Source organism: Oryx dammah, unplaced genomic scaffold, assembly GCF_014754425.2.
Source record: "Oryx dammah isolate SB20612 unplaced genomic scaffold, SCBI_Odam_1.1 HiC_scaffold_17, whole genome shotgun sequence".
NCBI classification, from domain to species: domain Eukaryota; kingdom Metazoa; phylum Chordata; class Mammalia; order Artiodactyla; family Bovidae; genus Oryx; species Oryx dammah.
In genome coordinates, this window is record NW_024070201.1 from 53357415 (window position 1) to 53380716 (window position 23302).

Below are 23302 nucleotides of genomic sequence, written 5' to 3' on the forward strand. Positions count from 1 at the left end.
TGCACTCACCCACAGCCACAGCAGATATAGGTTATTGATAATTACTTCCATCGGTGGGGAACGACTGTGACCCCCGGATACTCTGTACTCACTCATCAGTACTACCCACGTCCCAGGGAGTGAGGCTGAAGCTTAGAGCGCTATAGTGCTGAGGGCCCCGAGACCCTCACCCCTCCAAGCCCCCATCTTCACTTGACAACAGCTAAGATCCCCAGGATTCTCCATTTCCCCGGCTGTTTCCTCTTGCTCTCTTTGCCTCTTTTCCTATTCATCTCCCTGACCTCCAAAGCACAAGTGTCCCAAGCCCAAGCCTTGATTCGCTTCGCTTTTCTATTCTGCCTTTTAGTGACAGTGACCAAATGGGCATCTCACCCCTGGGCTCTCCTTGGAACCCCAGGCTCGATTATCTGCCCATCTACCCGGTATTTCCACTTGGACCCAACCAACATCACAGTCCCCAAGTCTGAACCCTAGTCCTCTCTCCACCCCATCCCAGCACGCTTCCAAGCACTCAGCCAAAACACTTGTAGTCCTTCTCTGTCCTCCTCACCCTTACGCCCCACAACCATGAAAAGGACAAATCTTGATGGCTCCACCTTCAGACCAGAACAAGACTCCAATCACGGTCACTGCAGCCATGCCCACTGGTCCAGGCATGAAGTTGGGGGCCTTTCCCAACCACCACCTTGATCTCTACCACCAGCTCTACAGAGAAAACTGAGGCTAGGGAGGGAAAAGTCTTCCCCGTGGTCACACAGAAACCCTGCCAGGGCTAGCTGGAACCTGGGTCTGCCCCCATCTCCCTGAGGTCTGTGTTCCCAGCGCCCGGATAGGGTTTCTCTTGAAGCCACTTGGCAGGTCTGACGCCACCGCCAGGCTTGTACACCCGCATGTGTGCCCCTGAGGAACAGAGAGTCTGCCAGCTGGGTTTGGGTTTCAAGACATCTGTCATCGCCCTTGACCTGGAGATCCTAAAAGGAGATTGGGGCCAGAACCGGATGGGGGGGCCATGGTGGGGAAACATCAAAAGATGCCACCTTGCCTAGAAACTGGAGAGTTCGCTCCACCAGCCCCGGAATCCTCTGAGTTCACTTGAGGAGGCCAGAAACTACAGGAGAGGGCTGGGGTTCTCAGCATTTATTTCAAACAGCTGTTTAAAGAGCTTGTTTAAAATATAGATCATCATATATATATATATTTATATATATAAAATATATAAAGAGGAATTGAAGCCAGCCACCCCAAAGAAAAAGCTATGTTTTATAAATATTTCCGTAGCTCCCACATCCCAGAGGAAGAAGAACAAAACAAAAAAACATTTACAACCCAAGCTAGTGGTTCCATGTGGTGGGCCCAGTAGGCTCAGACCCTGGGGTGGGCTGGGGGTCTCAAGGGCTACGCCTACAGAACATTCTGTTGAGGACAGACTGACCTCCCACTTCCCAGGAAGCTGATGTCTCTGGCTACGAAAGATCGAGTCCATACCAGTCTTGCCAAATCCACGCCCCTGGCTCCTTAGACCCGCCTGGAAGGCAGCAAGTGGGCACTCCGGGGCCTCGGGCTGCCAGGTTATTTTTAATCTTGTCGGTCTCCTTTGATGCCCTGGCTTTCCCTCCCTGATGGCCCAGCCTTCTGTTCTTGGCAGCTTCCAAGTGGAGGCAAAGCACAAGCCTCCTTCCATGCTCGGCATCTGGAATTCAGAAGCCAAAATCCACGGGGTGTCTCCGGCCCCCCTGGCTGGGCTCCAAGGTCCCCGAGGAGCCGCGTGGCCTCACTTGCAGACGTAGCGCTCCACGGTGCGCTCACACCTGCGGCAGGTGACGTAGCAGCACCAGTGGTACTTGCAGTGGCAACGCTCGACCACGCGGTCTGTGTAAGGGTTGTAGCCGCGTCCACAGCACATGAGGTCACAGCTGTCGCTGCCATGCGATGTCTTGTTGCACTGCCTGGAGGGGGATGGGGAGGTCAGTGAGCACCCCCATCACTCACCAGTCACCCCCACTCCCAGCCAGGCAGCCCCAGTCTCCTCCGACCATGGCTGCTGCCTCAGTCCCCCTTGGACAGTGTCTTGGTCTTTGGGGAATTCAAAATAAATTCTTTTTCCCAGGGTCCTTCTCATTTTTCCCTATATTTCTAATAGGTGTTTATTAAAGTGAGGGGGTGTTTTGTTTCCTTTGTCTCTTTTCCTATACCTTCTACTTCTAAATACTTGAAAATGTCTCAAACAATTGGTTAATAATCCTATCTTCATATTTAATCCTTATTTATATTCTAACAAATACAAAGATCGTTTTTACTTTTCACATCTTAGGAGAAATTTGGAAACAAATGGCCTCAGACATGAGGCATAGGGAGCATCTGGCACTCTCTTCTTGGGGACAGAGGGTCTATCAATCATTTGCCCCCTTTGAATTAGGTGCTTCCCTCCAGAATTTTATCTTATTGGAGGCAGGGAGGGTCTTTGGGTCAGTGGAATTGCTATGCCCACTTTACAGGTGGAAATAGGCTCAGCAAAGGGCAGAGGCCTGCTCAAGGTCTTCCAAGGGTTTGCTTATTCATTCTCCCCACCTAAGAGGCAGAGAATCCATGGGCTGGAAGTGATTCAGGAAGAAATGAATCACTCATGTGGGCAAAGAAGACACTGAAGGTCACTATAAACCCCAAATATCCTTGCCATCGGTTCTTCTGTCTAGTGAGGAAATGTCTGTGCAGGTCAGCATTTTTATCTAGCTGGGCTAAGGCTTCGCTGGGATGCTGTCATGGGAAGCAGCAGGGTGCCCACAGCCACGTGGACCAAGGAATCCCAGAGTGTCTTAGGTGAGTAAGCCCTAGAGATGACCAAATCCAAGCCTCATATGTCATGATGGGGAAACTGAGACACAGAATGGGCAGAGGACTTGCCCAGCATCACACAGGGTGAGCACCAGGTCTGTGAGAGTTCAGAAAGGCTTCCTGGAGGGGGAGGGGTCATTATGGGGCCATTGCACAAAAGATGAGTAGGAATCTCAGACAGAAGGGAGGGCATAGGGTGGTGAGGGCAAGGAGAACAGACACCTGACCTAATGTAAGGGGGGGTGACAGACAGATGAAGCAGCAAGGCTGGAGGCAGGGGGGCAGGGAGGAGACTGGTCAGCAGTTGAGTAGAAGCAGCCGAGGCCTGAGCCGGAAAGGAGCTGTGGAGAGGAAAGGAGAGATCTCCTGGAGGGGGAGTTGGGAGGAAATGGTGACTTGCATGTGGGGACTGTATGCAGTTCCAGGCAGGACGGAGCAGACAGGAAGCAACAGCAGAGCAACATATGCCCCAGAGCCAGCAGACCTGGGTTCAAACCCCAGCTCTGCTGCTCACTGGCTGTGTGACTTCAGGCAAGTCACTTAACCTTCCTGGGCTTTTTTTTAGTCATTCAACACCATTAGTCCCTCTCAGTCTTATCCTAAAGGTCTCTAGACCAAGAAAGGGTGGTAGAAAGGGTTTCATTTTATTTCTGGGTCCCTGACATGCAATTTTTGAAATCTGGCCTCCAGCTTCAGACCTATGATGGTGCCTGTGATGGGGAGCTGAGGAGGCTGGGGCCTGGGAATAGAGCAGGTTTCAGAGTCTGGAATAGGGACTTGCTGAGGGGCTTCAGTTCACCAGGCTGGATTTGAGGAGGGCATCTTATCTGGCTAGGGGGCCCAGCTATGTGTACCACCTATGCACCTGCCTTTTACAGCTACCAAAGCTCATTTCCGTCCAACCCCCTGAGTCCCTAAAATCCCCAGCCTAGTAAAGTTCACATTTCCCCTCCTCCAGGAAGCCTTCCTTGCTGTCCAGGCTGAGTCAGGGCCCCTCTGGGCTCCCCGGTTTCCCTCTGTCACAATCTGAGCACTTGATGTCCCTCCCTGGCCAGCCAGAGCCTCATATAATGGATGTAAAAAGTGTCTGTGGTTGTGAGCCACCGGAGTGGTTTGTTACTGCAGAAAAAGCTGACCCATACAGCTGTCTGCCAAGGCCCATCCTCAGAGGAATGGCTGAGGGCTGAGCATGGCAGGAAACTGGGGGGGTGGGGGGAGGATAGCATTCTGAGAAAGCAAAGGTGGCTCCTGGTGCTGTGGGAGGGGCCCTCCTCATCAACAGTTTGGGGGCAAGTCCTTGGGGCAGAGTCACGACAGCTGGGAAGGAAGAGGCCTGGAAGCCTCAGGGAGGGGGTTGGGGGAGCCAGTCATTCACAAACCCTTCCCAGGGCACTGATCATGCCCAGCATGGAGGGGCTGTGGGATTCGAATCATACCAACCCTCCAGGTGTGTGGCACTGTCCCCAAGGCACAGAAGACGACCTTGAGCTTCAGGTCCCCCTGCTAGAAAGCTGTGGCATCAGGATGGGAGCTGTCCTTCCTGAGATACACACAGGCACAGCCACCCCAGGCTCCAGGGAGAACCCCTCTTTGCTCTGGTGTCCTCAGTGGGCTTCCCCCAGGTCCTGTGGGTTCTAGAATCCTACCCCCACCCCATCCTCATCACACCCACCCCGGGTCCTCAGCCTAGACTCTTGTTCCTTCCTGTCTCTCTGGCCTGACCTGGTTCCATCTTCACTCTGCCTGACCTCCTCAATCTGGCCTCCAGATGGGCGCCTGGGCCTCCTCTTACAGCCTGCTGCCCTGGCCCATGAGGAGGGAGCCCCCCAAAGCAGCCCCCGTCTCCTAGAGACAGGAACGTGGGCTGAGGAGGAAGCAAAAGCTGGCCAGGCACCAACTATGTGCCAGACACGTTCTCAGACACCCTCACTCTGGTTCAATATTCTTTTAACCCCAAAGAACACTCGTCTTATGGAATGCTATTAGGGGCTCCTTAATAAAAGAGTTCCACAGCCAAACACCTCTGGGAAACGGAGGCTTAGACAGATCCTTTACTGCGGGATTCCTCAGAGCCTTTAATATGTTCTCGTGCCTTGCAAAGAGAATTTCCCAGTGTATTTGATTGCACAACTATTTCTTTATAGCATTTCAGGATTGGATTCCTCCTGAACCATCTCAGGAAAGAGCTGCCCCTCTGAATCCTCACCAGCCCCTCCAGCCCACTAGACCCAGGAGGTCTGGTGTCCCCACTGGCTCCCTCCCTCTCTCCAGTCCTGCATCAGCTTCAGCCTCTAGGATAGGCCTTGCTATAGGGATCCCAGCCCTGGCTCTGAAATGGAGGGTTGGCGGGGAGGAGGGGGAGCGGCTAGGAGAGAGAGCTAGGGTCTGGGAGGGGAGGATGTAGGTGGGGACGTGGGAGCACCCTCCCTCCACAAAATGCAGGCTGGCCTCACTCTCCTGCTGCCCCTTTGGAGTGTGCCTGCCCTGGTCCCGTCTCCACGCTGTGCAGACTTCGGATGTGGCCACAGGGGCTGCCAGCTGCCTCCTCCGCCCCATGGCTCAGTTCATTGTCCAACCAGCAGGTTGTCTGACATGATCCTTCACGTATTCATTTAACAGACATCTACTGAGGACCTATTTTATGTCAGGCAGCCTCTTTCCTAGCCCTTGTCTCCCACACAGTCATTGTCTCCTCCCATCTGTCTCCGTCATTAGTGGGCAGGTGAGGTAGGGACCTCTCAGGAGCCTCCATTCCCAAGGAGCCTCTGCCTGGGTGAGGTGCACAATAGCCTCTCCCAGGAGCTCTGCTGGGGGCCCCTGGGACCCTACACCTCCGCTCAGCATTCGACCGGGCAGGAACTCCATTCCCCAAATGCCAACTGAAGCCCAACCGACCGTGTGTGCCCGGGCCTGAGCTGGGAAGGGGCATGCCCCACATGACTGACCTTTCCTGCCAGGGTGGCAGCAGGCCCTTACCTGTCCTGCGTCCCGTGCGAGCCCACCTTCTCATTCTTCATGCAGAAGTCAGGAGAGCTCTGCAGATAGACGAGCTCCGAGTCCTTCACAGGCCGGATGTCCAGGTCCTTGGGCACCAAGTGCTTGCGGGTACCCATGGGTCGGTGCACCACCTTGGTGGCCGACAGGTAGCGGGTCTTGAGGTCGGCGGCCACATCCCGAAGCTCCTGCAGCCCCTTCCAGCAGGTGCGGATGGAGCAGGAGCCGGATACCCCATGGCACTTACACTTCATCTCCAGAGAGGCGCGCAGAGCCTGCAGACAGGGGAGGGCGCTGGGCTGGGTGGCGGGGCTCCTTCCCTCGCCTGCCCGGGGCCCTGGCCCCACCCCTCCGCCTGCCAGTGTTCTCAGGGAGTCACTGCCTGCTCCGGGCCGCAAGGGACAGGGACAGGGCATTTTGCTCTAAAGCTGCAGGGTAGATCCTTAGCTCCTTCTCCAACCCTGGGGGGCAGCTGGGAGAGGCAGGGAGAGTGTCTTTCGCAGGAGTAATGGTGCCATTCACACGCGTACTGTACCTAGTGCTCTCCACTTCAGACAGTTTCGTCAGCACAGAAGTTGTTCATGGGCGATACCATTAATTTCCCCATTTAAAAAAGAGAAAATGAAGGCTCAGAGAGGCTGAGTCTCCCGCCCAAGGCTACACAGTTAGGAGATCTCAGGCTGGGATTTGAACCCAGTTCTGAGGGCAATTCCAAAAGCCATGGCTTTTCACATTCTCTGCTTTTCCTCTCTCACAAAATGCTTGCTGAAAAAAAGGGAGTGGGAGAAGAAAAGGAAGGGAGGGAGAGAAGCAGCAGCAGCAAGAGGTGGGTGCTCGGGGCTGGCCTTCCCCGCGGCTGCCTGTTGCCGCATCATCACTCAGCACCTGTCTTCATGTGCGCTGAGCAGGTGTGTAATCACTACCTTATAGAGTCGTTGAAAGGATTCAACAAGATGACATGTATGAAAGCGTCTTGTGAACTACTAAAGTTAAATCAATATTTGGTTTTGAAAAATCAGTCTAAGTAAGAATTATGGTGGGCAGGGTTGGGCTTGGGGCCTGGGGAGACTCTAGCCGTGGCTTTGAAAATGACTCTGTGCGACTGACTTCCGCAGGCCTCAGTTTCTCCCTGTTTACCTGAGGGGCGTGAGTGAGAGGCCTTCTGCACGTCTTCCAGTTCTGAAGTCTAAGCCCCACCCCCTCACACTCAGGACTGGGATCCCTCTGCCCTCCTGCCTGCCCTGTGGGCTCCACTGCAAGGGTTAGGGGTCTCCCGGGCCTGTCAGTGCGTCAAAAGTACAGGGAAACTGAGGCACATGGAGGGAGCCTTGCTGCAATCCCATGGGGAGTTAGTGAGGAAGCTGGTCAAGGTCCCAGGGTTCCCTACCCCTCACAGTGCCGGGAAGTGGGGAGTGAGGGAGTCCACTTGGGTCTAGAGGCTGGAACTGTCTCGGCAAAGCCTGTGGAGAGCACACAATGAAGTGAACCTGACTTCAGGGCATGCTGGGCTTCCCAAGGGCACGAGGTCCTTCTAAGTCATCCAGGAGAGTAAACCACACTCAGCTCCTCAGCTCAGAGGGAAGGAAGGGCCAGGCTTCCCGAGGCCTCGGTGCCAGGGCAAGGCGTGCTGTCATTGACCCTCCTGGGCCCCTGCGAATGGTCCCAGGGAGGCCAGCTCCGAGGTATCAGGGCCCGGGGACAGGCGTGAGGCGCCCACAAAGCTGAGGCCCCTGAGTGGACTGCACTGCGGGATGGGATGGCTGCCAGTGTAGTGGGAGCATGGCAGCATGAGGCTGGGGCCTGGCCGTGGGCAGGAGTGGGGCTGATGGCGAAAGGCTCCCAGCGGGTTTCCAAGGGTTGTGGGGAGCAGGCCCGCAGGGTTCGGAGGCAGAAGTTCTTGGTCCCTAGCCAGACTCTGCTACAGACCACAGGGTAACTTGACCTGTTTCCCCAACTGTCCAAAGACGGCCTGGATGTCCTAGAATCCTTACACAAGGGAGACGAGAGAGAGAGAGGAAGGTGAGGACGTGGAAACCTCTAGACTTGGAATCCCATAGATCTGGGCTCCATCACACTGTGTGTCCTTGGCCAAGCCACCTAAGCTCCTTCTGCCTCACTTGGGGCCTCTGCACAACGGGCCCAAGGGGGCTGCAGGGAGGAGGTGGTGAGATTCATCCCCAGCTGACACTCCGCCCCTCCGGGATCAGCTCCCCGTCTGTAAGGAGGGGTAATGGTACCTCTTCACAGTGTGGTTTCATGGACCATGGAAGAGAAAGCTAATCAAGCACCCACCACAGTGTCTGGCACACAGATGAGTACCAAGTTTGTTAAAAAGGTCCAGTCATTCACTTATGCACTCATTCCAACCTTCTGTACAATGAGGTGAGGAATTAAAGCAACACTGATAATGACATACATGGGGGAGAAATCACGTTTTGGAGACTAGGGAGGGTTTTTGATCTGGGAGAGAGTTCCCATTAGATCCAAGGAGATGACCCTTAGCTCTCTACAGCCCACGGCCCGCTCCATGCTACCTCTCATGCCCGGCCTTGGCCCAGAGCCCCAGAGGAGGAGTCTGAGGAAATGTGACAATGAGGACTAGAGAGCACCCACCTATCCCATTTTATAGATGGGAACAAATGAGGGCAGAGAGGAAGTGACTCGCCCAGTGTCACACAGTGAGTTTAGAGCTCTGACTCCCAGCTTAGCACTCCTTCTGCTCCACCAACATTCTCCAACCCAAACCCCGGTGGACCCTCTGGAGGAGAAGAAGCCAGGCAAGCCCCAAGCAGCTGGAGAGGGAAGAGTCAGGGGAGGCCAGGAACAAATCAGTGTGGGGGTATCAGGGCCCGTCCCCACCCCCACCCCCTCCACTGGGGCACACCAGGTGGCCCTTTCCAGGCCAACTGGCACAAGCACAACCATCTGGGGTGGGTGGGCGGGTGGGTGGTTACCTGTCTCCCCACTTCACTGTTGTGTAGACGCATCAGTTTATTGGCTTGGGATCCTGTTTTTTTCACCTTCATAGGAGCATCGGAAAACTTGGCTCCCATGAGGAGCCCGTAGCTGAGGTTGTCCGCACATCCTCCCCAGCGGTTCCCGGGCCCGGGTGGCTCACCTGGGACGGGGCCGCAGGAGCAGCCGGGCAGGTCGCCGGAGGTGCAGGCCCGGGCGATGGCGTGGCTGATGGCGGCCGCCGACAGCGCATACACGAAGGCTGACTCCCGGGTCCCTGTGGGGAGGAGCAGGGTCAACCAGGGCGGGCGACCCAAGCATAGGACTGTGCCCAGGGCTGAGGTCCCCACCTGCCTCTGGGGCCAGATGGGACCAGGGGTGGCGAGTGGATGGAGCAGGTGGAGGGTGGCGCCAGGGCCATTTGACTGGTACCCCTCCGTCCTCCCCAAAATGGACTAGCTGACGGGTACACTCACACTGAAGCCCGAAAAGCCAGCAACCCCACAGGCACACCCTCACACGCTCAGCACACTGCACGCCCCACACCCAGCGTCAGGGTCTGCTTTCAGGCACTGAGGGCCCCGTCCCCGAGCTCCTCAAACAGCCTGCTGCAGGATGAAAGGTATCCCCTAAAAAGATACGGTCAAGTCCTGACCCCTGGTACCTGTGAACGTGACCTTATTTAGAAATGGGGTCTTTGCAGGTGTAACTGAGCTGAGGTCATTAGACAGATCAGACTGGGCCCAGATACAACAACGGGGGTCCTTGGAGGAAGAGGGAATCTTGGACATAGAGAGGGCAGAGGCCACATGACCGAGACAGAGCTGGAAGAGGTGCAGCTACAAGCCAAGGAGCACACAGACCACGGCAGTCCCCGGAAGCGAAGGCGAGCAAGGAGCACACAGACCACGGCAGTACCCGGAAGTGAAGGTGAGGCGGGGATGAGTCTTCCCCCTTGCACCTTCAGAGGAAGTCCTGTGGACACCCTGATTCTGACTTCGGATTTCCACCCTCCAGATGAAGATGATTCTCCCCTTGTGAGAAGCCCGCAGAACATGGGGCTTTGTTACAGCAACCTTAGCAACTAAGATGGAGCCAAGGTGCCTTGGCTGTGGGGTCCTGGCCTCAGGTCCAAGCAAGTTACTGCCCTTCTCAAGCCTTGGTGTCCTTAACTGTAGAGTGGGAATGATATACGTACCTCACGGGCCTGCTCTGGAGTTGAGATAATTCAGGAAGAAGGGAGGCTTTCTTTGTAAAGTGTTGTACACACATGGCCTGTCACTGTGCAGGGGACAGAACTGATCCCCTGCCTTTCAAAAGCCTCCTTCGAATACACAGGAACCCGCCCCCCAATCCAACCCAAATGCCCCCTCCTCCAGAAAGTCTTCTCCACAGATGCTCTCTAATCTCTGTATCACTCTGGGCCTCTCACAGCACTTTGAGTCGGGTTGGTCTAGAATTACCGTGCGGCACACCTGTCTGCCCTAAGGGTGGGCTCAGTCGCACTCTCGTTATAGACTCCCCATCCCACCCACCGGCCTCCCTGCATCATTCATTCCTTTGTCCAGGTATGAGGGGTATGCGTGCATTTGTACTGCCATCCAGGCTCCCCTGCACTCCCCGTATGTTCATCCATTCATCAATTCACACCCAAACACCCATGGCCATGATTAATTCACCCACCCACCCATCCGTGGATCCATCCATCATCCAGTTATTCACTCATCCACCCATCACGCTTCCATCCATCCATCCATGAACACAGCCACCTATCTAAACACACATATATTTATGCCTGAATTCATCCACCTCTACCCACACGCATTCCGCAGGCTCGAGCAGGCCCAACCGACCCCCTACCTCTCTCCAGGTCAAGCAGATAGTTGGGGGCGAGCTCGATGGAGGAGCAGTTCCAGCGCATGTCGGCGAAGGCCCGGCGGCAGGCCTTCATGACCTCGCGGGCGGCGTGCACGATGGTGTGCATGAGCTCCAGGTTGCTGCGGCACAGCTGCACCTGCGCAGACACCAGGCCCTCCAGCTGCTTGCAGTGCTGCGTCTGGTTCAGCGCCAGGGCCGCCGGGGTCTTGGACAGGGCCCTGCACGTGGCCAGAAAGCAGCACCAGTGAAAAGGAAGTCAGGCCGGAGAGGGACCCTCTACCCACTGTATGGCCCCAGCCTCTTCTCAGTGGGTCTGGAGCCTTTACTGGAAGGAGCTGGCAAAGCAGGAGGCCAAGCACCGCTGTCCCCAGTAGGGTAATGGCGCTCCCTTCCACCCTTGTGTGACCTTGGGCACATCCCTGTCCTTTTCTGGGCCTGAGGCCCTCATTCATAACATAGGATTGTGACCCCACCCCCCGCCACCCCACCTAAGCTTTATTATAATTAGACTAACAGTTTTCTAGTTCACAAAGCATTCACAGCCATTGCCTTATTTAGTCCTCACACAGCTGTGGATTATTATTTATGCAACATCCACTCAGTACTGAGCCAGACACTATGCTAGGTGCTAGCTTATAGTCATCGGCATAATATACATTCTTAATTGAGCACTTACTAGATGCACAGTGTGAGTTAGGAGCTTCTCATTTTGGCTTCATTTAATTATTAAATCCATGTATCAGGCTGTAAAAATCCCACATACATGCAAGGGATTTATGAAAAGATTAAAGCCACTCAATTTTGTGATAAATGGGAGTTAGCCATTAACTTGGGCTTCCCTTGTGGCTCAGATGGTAAAGAATCCACCTGCAATGCAGGAGACCTGGGTTCAGTCCCTGGGTCGGGAAGATCCCCTGGAGGAGGGCATGGCAACCCACTCCAGTATTCTTGCCTGTAGAATCCCCATGGACAGAGGAGCCTGGCGGACTACAGTCCATGGCGTCGCAAAGAGTTGGACACGACTGAGTAACTAAGCACACAGCTATTAACTTGCTGTGTGACTTTAGATAAATCACTGTCCTCTCTGGGTCTCAGTGTCTGTACCTGTAAACTGTATTCCCCAAAGCAGGCTCCAGTGAGACACTCTGAAAAAGCAGATCCATGGTCAAGCACATTTTAGGGATGTGATATACTATATCCCCTCTTGAAGAATAATAATGCATATTTCCATTTTAAAGGCCCTGAGAAGTCCTGCAGCAAAGCAACAGGCTTTGTTTGTAACTTCCAAGTCTGCTGAGCACAAAACCCTTTATTTGAGGAGTCCTAACCTCATCCATGCTTTGGGAATGCTGGCCTAGGAGGTTCTCTATGAACCCTGATGATGCTATAGGACCTCTGAGCTTCCCAGATCTCGCCTCTGGGCACTGAAATTCTAAGACTTTAGGACCAGGGGACCATCCTGGATTCGCCTTCTTCCCAGGCCTTCTCTCAGGAGCAGATTGCATCAGGCTGCACCTCCTCTAAGTGGAGGCTAGAGGGACCCCACAGTCTTAAAGAGTTCCACATAGACCTAGTCCCTAGCCTAGGACCAACTTTTCCTCAGAAATCCAGCAGAGACCTTGGAGGGACAAGGGGAAAGCAGGGGCCAGCCTTCAGGCCTGCGAGCTGTGTGTCCCACTTGCTGGGACCATGGCAGACCTCATCCAGGGTCAGGGCTGAGACCTGGCAAGGCCTGGATTCCTGAGCCCCTGGCCTGAGATCCCAAGGGAGGCAGTTCAGTGCCAAAGAACAGCACAGGCCTAGGCAGACTCTTGGCCCTGTCACCCCCGCCTCCGTCACCCGCACTCCCCCGTGACCTTGAGCAAGGCAAGTAACCTCTCCCCTCCCAGTACTGTCTGGGGATTAACTCCATGAGTGTCACATGCTCTGCCCAGGGCTGACACACCATGGGCAGTGCCCTGTGGTGAAATTTACTACATTACTGCATTGGTGGCCTCTTCCTACCGTAGCCTCTTGCACTTACTTAGTCAAGGTCAAGGGCTCCCCTCTGACTTCACGGCCCCTCAGTTGGCAAGCCTACCATCACCCCAGTGCTCTCCAGCCTCTTGTCCTTTTCCCCCCACATATTGAAATATCCGCTATACCAGACTCCTAGCTTCTCTGACAGGGACTACCCTGACACCATGCCTGTGCCCAGACTTTTCCTGATGCCAGGAATGCCCTTCCCCTGTCCCTGTACCTAAATGAAAAAATGAAGTTGATCTGCTTGTGGGAGAAATATTTACTAAGCACCAACTCTTCCCAGACTCATTTGGTAATGAAGGACATAGATCCATTCCTCAAGGAGCCCCTCAATGGACAGCTGCACAGACCTGTCACCTGTTATAATGCAACCTAGATGTTCCAGCTCACGGACTAGCCCAGGCGAGAGCTCAGGCTTTGGGCAACAGCTGTGTGACCTGGGTAAGTTACTCAACCTCTCTGGGCCTCATGCCATCTGTTATAAGAAAATGATAAATTATATTTCCAAGGATTATGGTTAAGATTTAAATGTGATAATGGCTGGAAAGCATTTGGAGTGTTCATATATGGAACTCCTCACTTGTAGCCACTTAAATCTTGGACCAGAGGGAGTCAGAAGACCTGAGTTGGGACGCAAGCTCTGGCCTCTACATGCTGTGCAATCTTGGGTAAACTGCTGCCACTGTCTGAGCATCAACCACATAATGGGGATTCCTGGAGGCCTTGCAGGGGCCAAGTGAAATGATATGTGCTTATGGGTACTAATAGGTTATTTGGCTTCCTCCTGCCTCTCTCTGCCATGCTCCTACAACTCCAAAATATAGAAATCTTCCCAGAGGCCTGGGAAGCAGAGCCAGGACAACTGAGCACAGCCTGGGGGCCACACTGGGGTGGCACAACCCAGCCTGAGATTGACTGTGGGTGACTTGGGCTTCTCCCTCACTGCCATCCCTGGCTCACCCCTCCCCCTCCCCACAAGGCATGAGCCGAGAAAGCTGGTGTAGCTGGTGCAGACCTCAGGCCTGATTGCTTGATTCTGCCAATGCCGGGATACCTGGAGAACCTGCTGCCTGAATTCCTGCAGCCCGTAATGGGTGAGGGGGGAGTATAACCCCCCAGCCCAGCCTGTTTCTTGGTTGTTGAAACCTCTCTGCCTCCACCCAGCAAACACTGTCCATGCATATGGACCCACTGTCCCAGACGGACACAGCAGTTCCCAGTTTACAGAGCCTTTCATTTCATCCCATTCTCACAATGTCTCGAGGGGGGCTGGGAGAATATTACCCACTTTAATCAGAGGAGGACACTGAAGTGGTCCAATGCCTGGGTGCTCGGCCTCCTCCGGATGCCACCTTCCTGGATCCCCACTCTACTGGGCTGGGGTCCATCCACACTCAGCCTGCCCTGAGCCCACTCTGCCCATCACCCTTGCCCAGTTTCCATCCGTCCCCTCTGAGCCAGTTTTCTGTTTCACAACAGGAATGATTACAGGAGATATATGAGAAAGCACCCAGCACGGTACTGGGCATACAGCAGGCACGCATGCAGGGTGGCTGTCTTCCAGGTCCTTTCCCTGGGTTCCTGCTCAGAAAGTGGATAGTATAAGCTCAGACTTTTCCTGGGGAGCTCAGTTCAGGTAACTCCTGAGCACCAGGCACTGCGGCTCCTGGGAGGGGTTCTCTGGACTCCTAGGGTCTGGATCAGCCACTCTGGGTCAGTCTGTCCATCTCTGAAGTCATCAAGCATCCACCTCCCCAGCTGGTAGTGAGAGAGGTTCTATGAGGGGGATCCAGCATGGACAATGAGGCTCAGCGTTCCCAGGAGGGCGGAGGACAAACGGGAACCATCATGGAGGTGCTGGGTGGGCACGGAGCTGCGGAGAGCACAGCCGGGACAGAGCGGCCAGCTGCGGCATGCTGGGAGAGGCCGGCTCACGGGAGCGTGCAGAGCGGGAGATCAGGAGGCAGGAGGCAGTGGATTCCACTCCAGAGGAGGGCGATGCGGTCATCTGGTAATTAGTGGTAATGACTGTTTCTAACTAAGGCCCCCTTGGGGAGGTAATCAAGGATTAGGGTGGGAGGTGGGGGAGTTACCCGTCTGGACATCTCGTCCGGCTTGCCTCACTGCAGCAGACCCCTAATTGAAAACATTTTGGTTTATCTGGGGGCGGGTACATGGGGGAGAAGGTGGAAGAGAGGACATGAGGGGACAGAGAGTTCACAGGCGAGGCTTATGCCAAGGGGGCCGTGGGGACAGCTAAGGTCTCCTCATTCAGGATTTGGGGCTCTCCTGGGAATGGTGGGGTGGTGGTGAGGGGTGCAGAGACCTGGGTTTCAGCTCCAGCTCAGCTGCAACTTTGGGCAAGTCACCATCCCTCTCCAAGCCTCAGCGTTCCCTCTCCATTGTGCAAGTGGGGACACTGAGGCCCAGAGAAGGGTAGGGCTTGCCCAGACCTGTACACAAGCAGCCAATCAGAGAATCAGAAGCAGAGCCAGGCTAGAACTCCTAGATCATAGGTTAGGGCTCTTTCCCTCCACTGTAGAGATGAGGAAACTGAGGCTCAGAAAGGCTCTTGATTGATTTGCCTGAGGTCCGACTCACAGCTAGTGAACTGTCAGAGCTCAGGCTGGGACTCAGGTCTCCTGACTCGGGTCCAGGGCTTCTCCCAGCCTCTCCGCGGCAGCTGTGTCCCTCTGAGTCTCTTAGGACTCTTCCTTGAGAGGCCTGACCCAGAATGAGCAGCAGGCTCACTGGGGCCACTCCACCCACCCTGGGGCTGCCTCCAGAGGCTCAGAGAAGGCTGGAACCATCCTTTCTGCCCCCACGACAGCCAGAGAAGGTTCTCCCCACACTCTGGTCTGAGTCTCCCACCGTTTGGCTTGGGTAGGAGGGATCCCCCAGGTGTTTCCACCCCCTCTCCCTTACCCCCACTCCACAGGAAGTTCAGGCTGAGTCCCTGGTCCCCATAGATGGGCATTCTGGGTCATTCAGCCACGTCTGCTTTCAGTTCCCATGTCAAATTCCCCTCTCTTCAGCTTACTTTCCAAAGCCCAAGGCAGCAGGGTCTCCAGGCACATCCTCAGGACCCCCAGCTTTTCATTCCCACTGTACACTTCTCTATTCCTAACTTTCCTGTGGTTCCCTGAGACCAAGAGGAAACAGAGCCAGGCAGCTCAAGTCCAAATCCTGCCCCTGCTGCCCACTAGCTGTGACACCCTGTTCATTAAAGACCCGCTGAGCCTCTATTTCCTCTTCTGTTTAATGAGGTAGATGGCTGAACCACTTCACGTGGTGGTTGGGAGACAGATGAAACAGCATACATCAAGAACGTAGAACAGTGCCTAGCATATTCCAAGGCTATATATATATATAACCTTGCCATATCATCTGCAAGGCCATATATATACACACACAGATACACATACACATATTGTTATTCTTAAACTCCACTCTCTCCTGCTTCCTTCTGTATCTTCAGCTCCAGCAATTTAACCCCTGTCAAAGAGGTTTGGCTTCATGGAGCCTGTCTGCCTGGCTTCTGATCCCACATCCACCATTAATTAACTAGCTGTGTGACCTTAGGCCAGTTACTTAACCTCTCTGTACCTTAGTTTCCTCATTTGTAAAATGGTAGCGATAAGAATGTCACCTACTTCACAAGAGTATTATCAAAGTTAAATGTCTAAAGCTCTGGGGATTTACTAGTAAGCTCCTGTAATTCCTGGCTTCTCTGTTTCCCCACACACACAGTCCCGTCCCTGCAGTTCCTTCTGCCTAGGATGCCTGCTTTGCATTCCACCCATGGCCATTGAAATCCCATCTATCCTTTGAAACCTGGCTCAAAGTCACCTCCCTTCCGTGGGACTAACCACTCTTCCTCTGGGCTCGCATGCTCCCTCTTCCAGGACACAGCCCAAAGTCCACTTTGTATCGTTATATGTCTGTTTCCCTCAAGAGGCTGGTAGTGCTTTTAAGGCAGACACTGAGGTATACTCATTTTTTTGTGGCAGCCTAACCTATGTAGTGGGGATAGCATGGATGTTGGGCTTAACTAGCCATCTACTGCAGACCCTACCAAGCCACATGCCAGCTTGGAGGCCCGTACAAGTCACACATTTTTCGGAGGGCATGATAGCAGTGTCCCCCACAACATGTTAGTGGCAAGCCCAGTTCTTGGCCTCTGATGCTCCTTGGGCCCTTTAACAATGCCTTTCCCTCTCTGGACCTCAGTTTCCTTATCTACACAATGTTAGTGGTGGGCGAGAAGGGCTTGGGCTCCCTGATCAGAGGTTCTCACCAACTGGGGCAGTGCCAGTTACGAGCAGAAGGAGGAAAGTGGCTGATTTCTCATAAAACTAATCAGGAGCAGCTGAGAAAAGTTGGTCCCCCCCGACACACACACTGGGAAGCCGCTGAGCCCAGGCTTCTCCTTGCAAACAAGAAATGCAAAAAGATGGCGTTCCCCTCTCCAGAGGAAAATTAATCGATAACTCAGCCCCAGAAGAGGCAGGGCTGGTGACCTCGAGACTGTTTGCTGGTGGCCCAGCCACTATCACCCTGTCTTCCAGCTGATCCACGAACTTTCCTCACAGTCCCTCCCCAGCTGCCATAATCTGTCCCCTGCCTGTCTTATCTGCGTGGCTCCCCGCCCCCGACCTGGAACTCTATAGTGTGTGTCCCGTCCTGGACTTTCCAACCACCCTGGGAGTTCCTCCACCCAAAAGGGCCCTTCTCTCACTGCCCCCACCCGCCAAACTTCCAGAGATTCCTCAGGTCCCTCCTAGGAGAACTACCCCGGAAAAATCGACCTAGGATCCCAATACGTGCCCCCCACCAGGTGGGCTCCTCTCCTCTCAGTCCCACAGCACTGCACTGGTCTCTTCTGGAGCACTTGGGAGTTATTTACAGCCTGGGCTTATCTCTTCCAGACCAGAGGGCAGCTTCTCCAGGAAGCGGCTGGGTTTTACTCCTCTCTGCCTGCCCTCACTGCTCACAGTCCTGCACAGGGCAGGCACTCCCTTCTGCTGGATGGAAGAGTTTCTCTCCCACCTACCCTTCCATTAATAATTTCTGTCTAAAGGACTGTCTTTCACATGTGCAGAGCCTCTGACAGGTAAGGAGGTTCTTTCATGAGCCCCTTCTCATCTGACCTGAGTGAGACAGAGGCTCTTTCCCTCCTTTGACAAAGGAGCGCGCTGAGACTCCCAGAAGCTGAGAGACACTTCCCCAAGGTCACGCAGGTGGGGCAGTCTGGACTGTTTGAGGACCTCCAGCTAGGGTCAGGAGACTGACAAGGAACGTAATACTCAGCAGGCCTTGTGTGCAGAGCACAGACCCCTAAGACTGAGCACCTCGACCACGCTCTTTCCATCTGTCCTGGTGGAGGTCTTGCGTAACTCTCAGCTGCACAGGACAGAGCAATTCCGTCGCCTTCCACGCCCTGTCTCGCTCCTCCCGCAGGTAAGGACAATATTTTACAGAGGAGGAAAAGGAGGCTTAAGAAGGGTGACTTGCCCACAGCCCCTAGGCTACTTCTGCTCCCCGGTCTTGGGTACGCTGGCCCGATCCAGGGGGCCCCTTAACGCTTTCCGCCTCCCCCGCCCTCGGGGGCCCATCTGCGTAGACGCGGATCCCCTACTTACAGCCACTTGATGCCATAGCACACGCCGGTCTGGAGCGCCAGGGCGAAGAGCAGCGCCTGGCAGACCTGCGGCCGCGCCTTCATCCTCGTGCGGCGGGCGCGCAGGGGGGTCTCACCCTGGGGAAGCCGCGCCGAAGTCCAACCGCGCTCCCGGCCGCCGTCGCTCGTCCTGCGCGCAGGCCGCCTGCAGTCGGGGAGAGCGGAGGCTGCGGGTTAAGGCGGCGCGTGGGGCGGGGGCCGCGGGCGTGGGGGGGGGGGCGTTTTATTCAAATTACAAAGGAGGGGTTGGGGCCCGGGAAGGCCGGGCGCGCGGCGGGCGTCGCCTCCAGCCGAACATAGTCCGGGACGCTGCCGGCGTCTGGCTCAAATTAGGTGCCGCGGGAGCGCGGCCGAGGGCGTGTCCACCTAGAGCCGCCCGCGGCGAGAAGAGAAAGGGGCGTCAGGATCAAAGACTCAGGAGAGACCGGGCGGAGAGACAGCGAGAGGGAGAGAGAACCTCAGAGAGCGAAGCTGAGAGAAGCTGAGCAGACGGACAGGCACACAGCCCTAGAGAGCGACGGAAGGTGTCGAGGGCAGAGGCTGAAAGCGCGCAACGGGAAGAGCAGATTCCGCGCCCAGCATCTGGATTCTCATCGCCGCAATATTGTTAGTTATTGCCGGCTTGGGCATTCTCCTTACCCGCTGGGGCTCGGTTTACCCCCTCTGTAAACTGGGACCACAGTTGTTATTCAAACTGTGATTATGACACAATTCACCTTTTAAAAAGAATATCACTAACGCGATCGATATTTTTTTTCCCTCCCAGCAACCCTGGGAGATGGTACTATCACTGCCCCTATCTCACAGATGAGAAAACTGAGGCCTGGAGATGTGAAATGGGATTGGTCAGCCAACGAGAGGCAGTCTTCTACGCTCGTGTCTACCCAGTGTCGGGTGAGATCGTGGACCGTGAGAAGACAAGGAAACGGGGGCTTGCTCTGGGGCATCAGTTTCTTGGGCTGTGACGGTAGGATGAGAAAGGGGGTGGCAAAAGTCTTTGTGCAGTGAGGGCTACTCAGGGGCCTGAGATTCCTAGTTCCTTCAGCGATGCCCTCTTGGTGGGTCGGATGGTGCCCAGGCAGGATGGGAGGCGGGGCGGCCTGGCCTTGGCTAAGCCGGGAAGCTCACGGGGCCGGCGGGATGCCGCCTCTGGCCGCCAGGCGGCGTCCTGGGGCCGCGGAGTATCCTTACCCCGCCCGAAGGCCGCAGAGTCGCTTTCTCCGCCTTTTCTCTATTTCTTCTTCCCCCGCCCCCCTTCTTCATTCTCACCTCATTAACTCCCTTCCCAGCTTCTCCCAAATTTACCAACACCTGGCGTTAGTCCGGAGACAAACACAGTCCCAGCCCCTCCTCCCTGGGGAGGAGCAGACAAAGGGGTTTCTTCCTAAAGGGTTTGGGGAGTTGGAAAAAGGAGGCGCCTTAGTGGGGGGCGCTTGACCCAAAAGGAGGTGTTCTCATCTGACTGTCTGACCTTGGACCTTCCACCACCCCAGCCTCAGCTTCCCAGTCTGTAAAAACAAGGGCCTGGACTTCACGCATCTCCTGACGTCTTTCCAGTCTCCAGTAGTCTGCAGGTATTTTGAGCCCCCTCTCCCTAAGTTCCCAGTATTACACCTACCTGTGTAGTGTGTGCATGCACGTGCGCGCTTTAAGAGCACACACACGCACAGACACATATTTTAAATCCCACTGTTTTCTGGGACCTTGCGGCATGACCCAGAGCAAGGCAGGGAGAAACCTCTGAATTACATTTTGTTTCTCCTCCGCAGAGTTCTCCCAAGTTAGTGGTGCTCGCTCTAAGGCACTGGGGGCGGGGAAGCAGGAGTGGTGTTTCAGCTGGGGTCTTAAGTCTAACTGAGCCCCCTCTTCCCACACGCTCCTGAGAACGAGAAAAATATCGGCTGGATATGCCGGGAGCGGCGGAGGGGGGTAGGTCGAAAACTCTGGTCACTGTCCTTCCTCGCCCCCACCCCCTTCCAAAGTGTGGGCTGCCCCCGAAGGTGCCCAGCATTCCAGGGTAGGGAGAAGGAAGGGCTGCACGCGGAGAGAGAGCGCGGACTCACCGCAGGGGATCCGTGTCCAGCCCAACGCGCGCAGAGAGAGAAGGGGGCCGCGCGGGTGCGCACCGGGACCCAGGCCTCCAAGCTATCCCTGGCTGTTTCGGAGCGGCCCCGGTGGTCCTGGGCTTCTCCCTTCGCTGCCCTGGCACGTCGCTGGGGGAGGCGGCTCCCGGTCTGGGCCTCTGGGTCCTGGCAGATTATTCCTGTCCACTGTCAGTGTCTAGGACAGCCGCGAGGGCCGCTGGGTCACCCTCAGCCTGCGCCTGGAGGGTCAGGGAGCACGCTCCTCCCGGAGCCCCCGGCCCGCCAGGGGGCGCTAAACCCGGGTTCGAGGTGGGCTAGGCAGCAGCCTCCCGTGCCCTGGGACCTTGGGCAAGTCCTTCTCTTCCTGGGCCCCGGTATCCCGCTCCGGGCATGGGGTGAAGAGGAAACTAAGTGCCCTCTCAGATCTGGTCGTTCTATAAGACCCTCCACTTGCCGCGGTCCGCCCCGGACTGCCCGACCTCTTGCTTCAGGCCCGGCTCGGAACCTCCCTTGGGATCAGGCGTGTAGTGGATCCTCATCAAAGCACAGTGTCTCTGGAGAGATAAGCGGTCCCTTCCTCCTCCCGCTGGGGAGAAGGCGCAAGCTTCCCGGCTTGCAGCGGGCGAGAGCTGAAACCTCCCCGGCTGTGCACACCGTGGGCACCGCAAGCGTAGCCGCAGGCCCGCTCCAACAGGTGGTTATAAGGCTTGGGCTCTGGAAGGCCCTGGAAACCCCTCTGCCTGCGAGGCTGCCCCTCTGAGCTAGAGTCGACGGGCGCACACCAAACACCCGCGCCGGCCCGGGAACCCGCACCCGCCGCTCGCGCTGTGTCCACGCCGCGAAGGTCGCCTCGGGCCCGGCCCTAAGCCAGGGGGTGCGCAGCCTACAGAGCCGACCCAGAGAGCCGGTGACGCCGAGCGACTGCTTCAAGTTACCTGCAACGCCAAGCAAGGCGAGGCCCTCAACACGGCTTTGACCTGGCCGCGAGTCTTCCTAGATGTGTCTGCTGGGCTGCGGACGATGCGCCGGGTGACCCGCGAAACGGGTTAATTTGGAATTGGGAAGGGTGGGGGGGGGAACTCGGGGTTCCTCCCACTACCCCCTCTAAGCCAGACCTCGAGCGCCTAAGGACCGTGAGGGTCTTGGAAGTACCTAAGCTCGGGGAGGTGGGAGGTGTGGGGCCCGTGCGCGAGCTCAGCCAGATGTTCGCGGCTGTTCCAGAGGTGCCTCGGGGCCGGGACTGGACTTTCTTCCTCCCTATCTCCCCTAGCCTGGAGCTCAGGTCTGTAAACAAACTCTCGATTCTCCCCCTTCCCACCACCCCCACCCTGCCGCTTCTGGAAGCAGGTCTCAAAGCAAGCCGTCCGCCCCCGCCCCCCAATTTAGTGGAGCTGCAGTCGTTCTCTGCCTTTTGCCACCTTCTCCCGCCCCACCACACACACCCTCTGCCGCTGGATCCAAGTCCCCCACCCCCGGGATGGCTCGGGCATGACCTCATCCGTGGGCTGACTCGGAGGGAGAGGGTCGACTGGGGCGGGGGCGAGAAGCGGGACTGGAAGGCTCGAGGCGGGCCGCGGGTCTGTACAGCCTACCTCTACCTCCCATCAGCTTAGAGCCCGCGCCCCGAGGCCCCAGCGGTTGCTCTCAGCGAAGGGACTGCCTGGGAGAGCCACGGAGCAGTTACGGAGGAGGACTGGCTTTGCTTGCCCGGGAGCGGGTGCCCAACGGGGTCCCCCACCCCCGCCCCCAGCTCTGGCAGGTCCCGGCTGAGAGCCCACCCTCTGCCCGTGGCCACGGCTCACCTCCTGGGGCGCTCGCCTGGCCGGGCGGGCCGGGGAGCGGCGAGCGCGGCCCCTGGAGGACCCGAGCGCTCTCCCGGCTGGGCAGGCGGCGAGGGCGTCCTCTTCGCGAGCTGCCTGGAAAGGACGCCCGGAGTCCTGGCGAGCCGCGGCCGGCTGGGGTCCCTCGGGGACTGGAGGGCGCTCGGCTCCCCCGGCCTGCGCTCGCTGACTCGCCCGAGTTCTGCTCCTCACCCAGCACGGTCTCCAGGCGCGGGCAGCCCGAACTGCTTTATAAGGAGCCGGCAGCTGCTTTGATCCGCCCACGTCAGCGCGCAGAAACCCCACCGGGTGGCTCGGGCCGCGAGCGCGGGGGGCGGGGGCGGGTCCCCGCGGATGCCACGGTCCCGCGGCGCCAGCGGCACGAGAGGACGTCGCACCCTGTGAGCTACAAAGAGACTTACTAATTATAACTCTAGCTGGTGATGTGTACTGAGCGTGCGGGCTGTGAGCCTACTGCGTGCCTGGGGCGCTTGGGGCCCAGGTAGGGCTGATTTCTAAACCTGACAGCAAGCCCCGTTTGGATCCTCCACCCTGTCTGGTTGGGCAGAAGAGGAAGCCACAGCTCAGAGAGAAGTCAGACTTAGGTCTGAGTGCGGAGCCCGGGTGTCAGTAGGAGTTGGTGTTGAAGCTCCATTACTATAAGCATCGTGGATCAGGAGAGCTGCGTGGCAGCCCAGGACCAGCTTCTCCAGCTCACCTCTCCAGACCTCCTCTGCTCCAGTTCTGGGAACTCTCAGCAAAGAAAAGAGGTGGGAGGGCTGTGTGCTGCGTGCGAGGCGGCTGTAAACCTTAGACAACAAGAAGGCAGATGTCCCATCTATGGGATGAGTGTTGGGGAGTCTGCCTGGTCCCGGGGAGACCACCAGCCAAGGACTGGGTTTCAGAAGCTAAAGCAGACTATGGTGCTTCTTGTGCACTGTAGACTTAGCCTGGGGCTGGGGCTATGTTTCAGGAGCAACTTCCCTGAGACTGGTTGAGTACCCACACCTTCCACCCCCACCTTGGCCCTTCCTGGC

The 23302-nt window shown here is 56.4% G+C and overlaps 1 protein-coding gene across 1 annotated transcript; it reads right to left on the minus strand.

Moving 5' to 3' along the window:
• Positions 1-1111: 1111 nt before the first annotated feature.
• Positions 1112-22472, minus strand: WNT11 (Wnt family member 11). The gene is made up of 6 exons (XM_040258888.1): positions 22248-22472; positions 18324-18506; positions 10642-10877; positions 8781-9058; positions 5809-6101; positions 1112-1946 (listed from the first exon to the last, which is right to left on the minus strand). Exons 2-6 carry the CDS (start codon positions 18404-18406, stop codon positions 1772-1774), a joined length of 1065 nt encoding a protein of 354 aa, XP_040114822.1. The 5' UTR covers positions 18407-18506; positions 22248-22472; the 3' UTR covers positions 1112-1771.
• Positions 22473-23302: the final 830 nt, after the last annotated feature.

What these genes read in the sequence shown, in the direction of transcription:
- WNT11 (XM_040258888.1), bottom strand. Translation starts at nt 18,406, where the DNA reads ATGAAGGCGCGGCCGCAGGTCTGCCAGGCGCTGCTCTTCGCCCTGGCG. An exon ending in ACAGTGAAGTGGGGAGACAG is followed by an intron (nt 6,102 to 8,780) that starts GTAACCACCCAC and finishes CCCTGTCTGCAG; the next exon opens with GCTCTGCGCGCCTCTCTGGA. An exon ending in TCGCACGGGACGCAGGACAG is followed by an intron (nt 1,947 to 5,808) that starts GTAAGGGCCTGC and finishes ATCCCCCTCCAG; the next exon opens with GCAGTGCAACAAGACATCGC.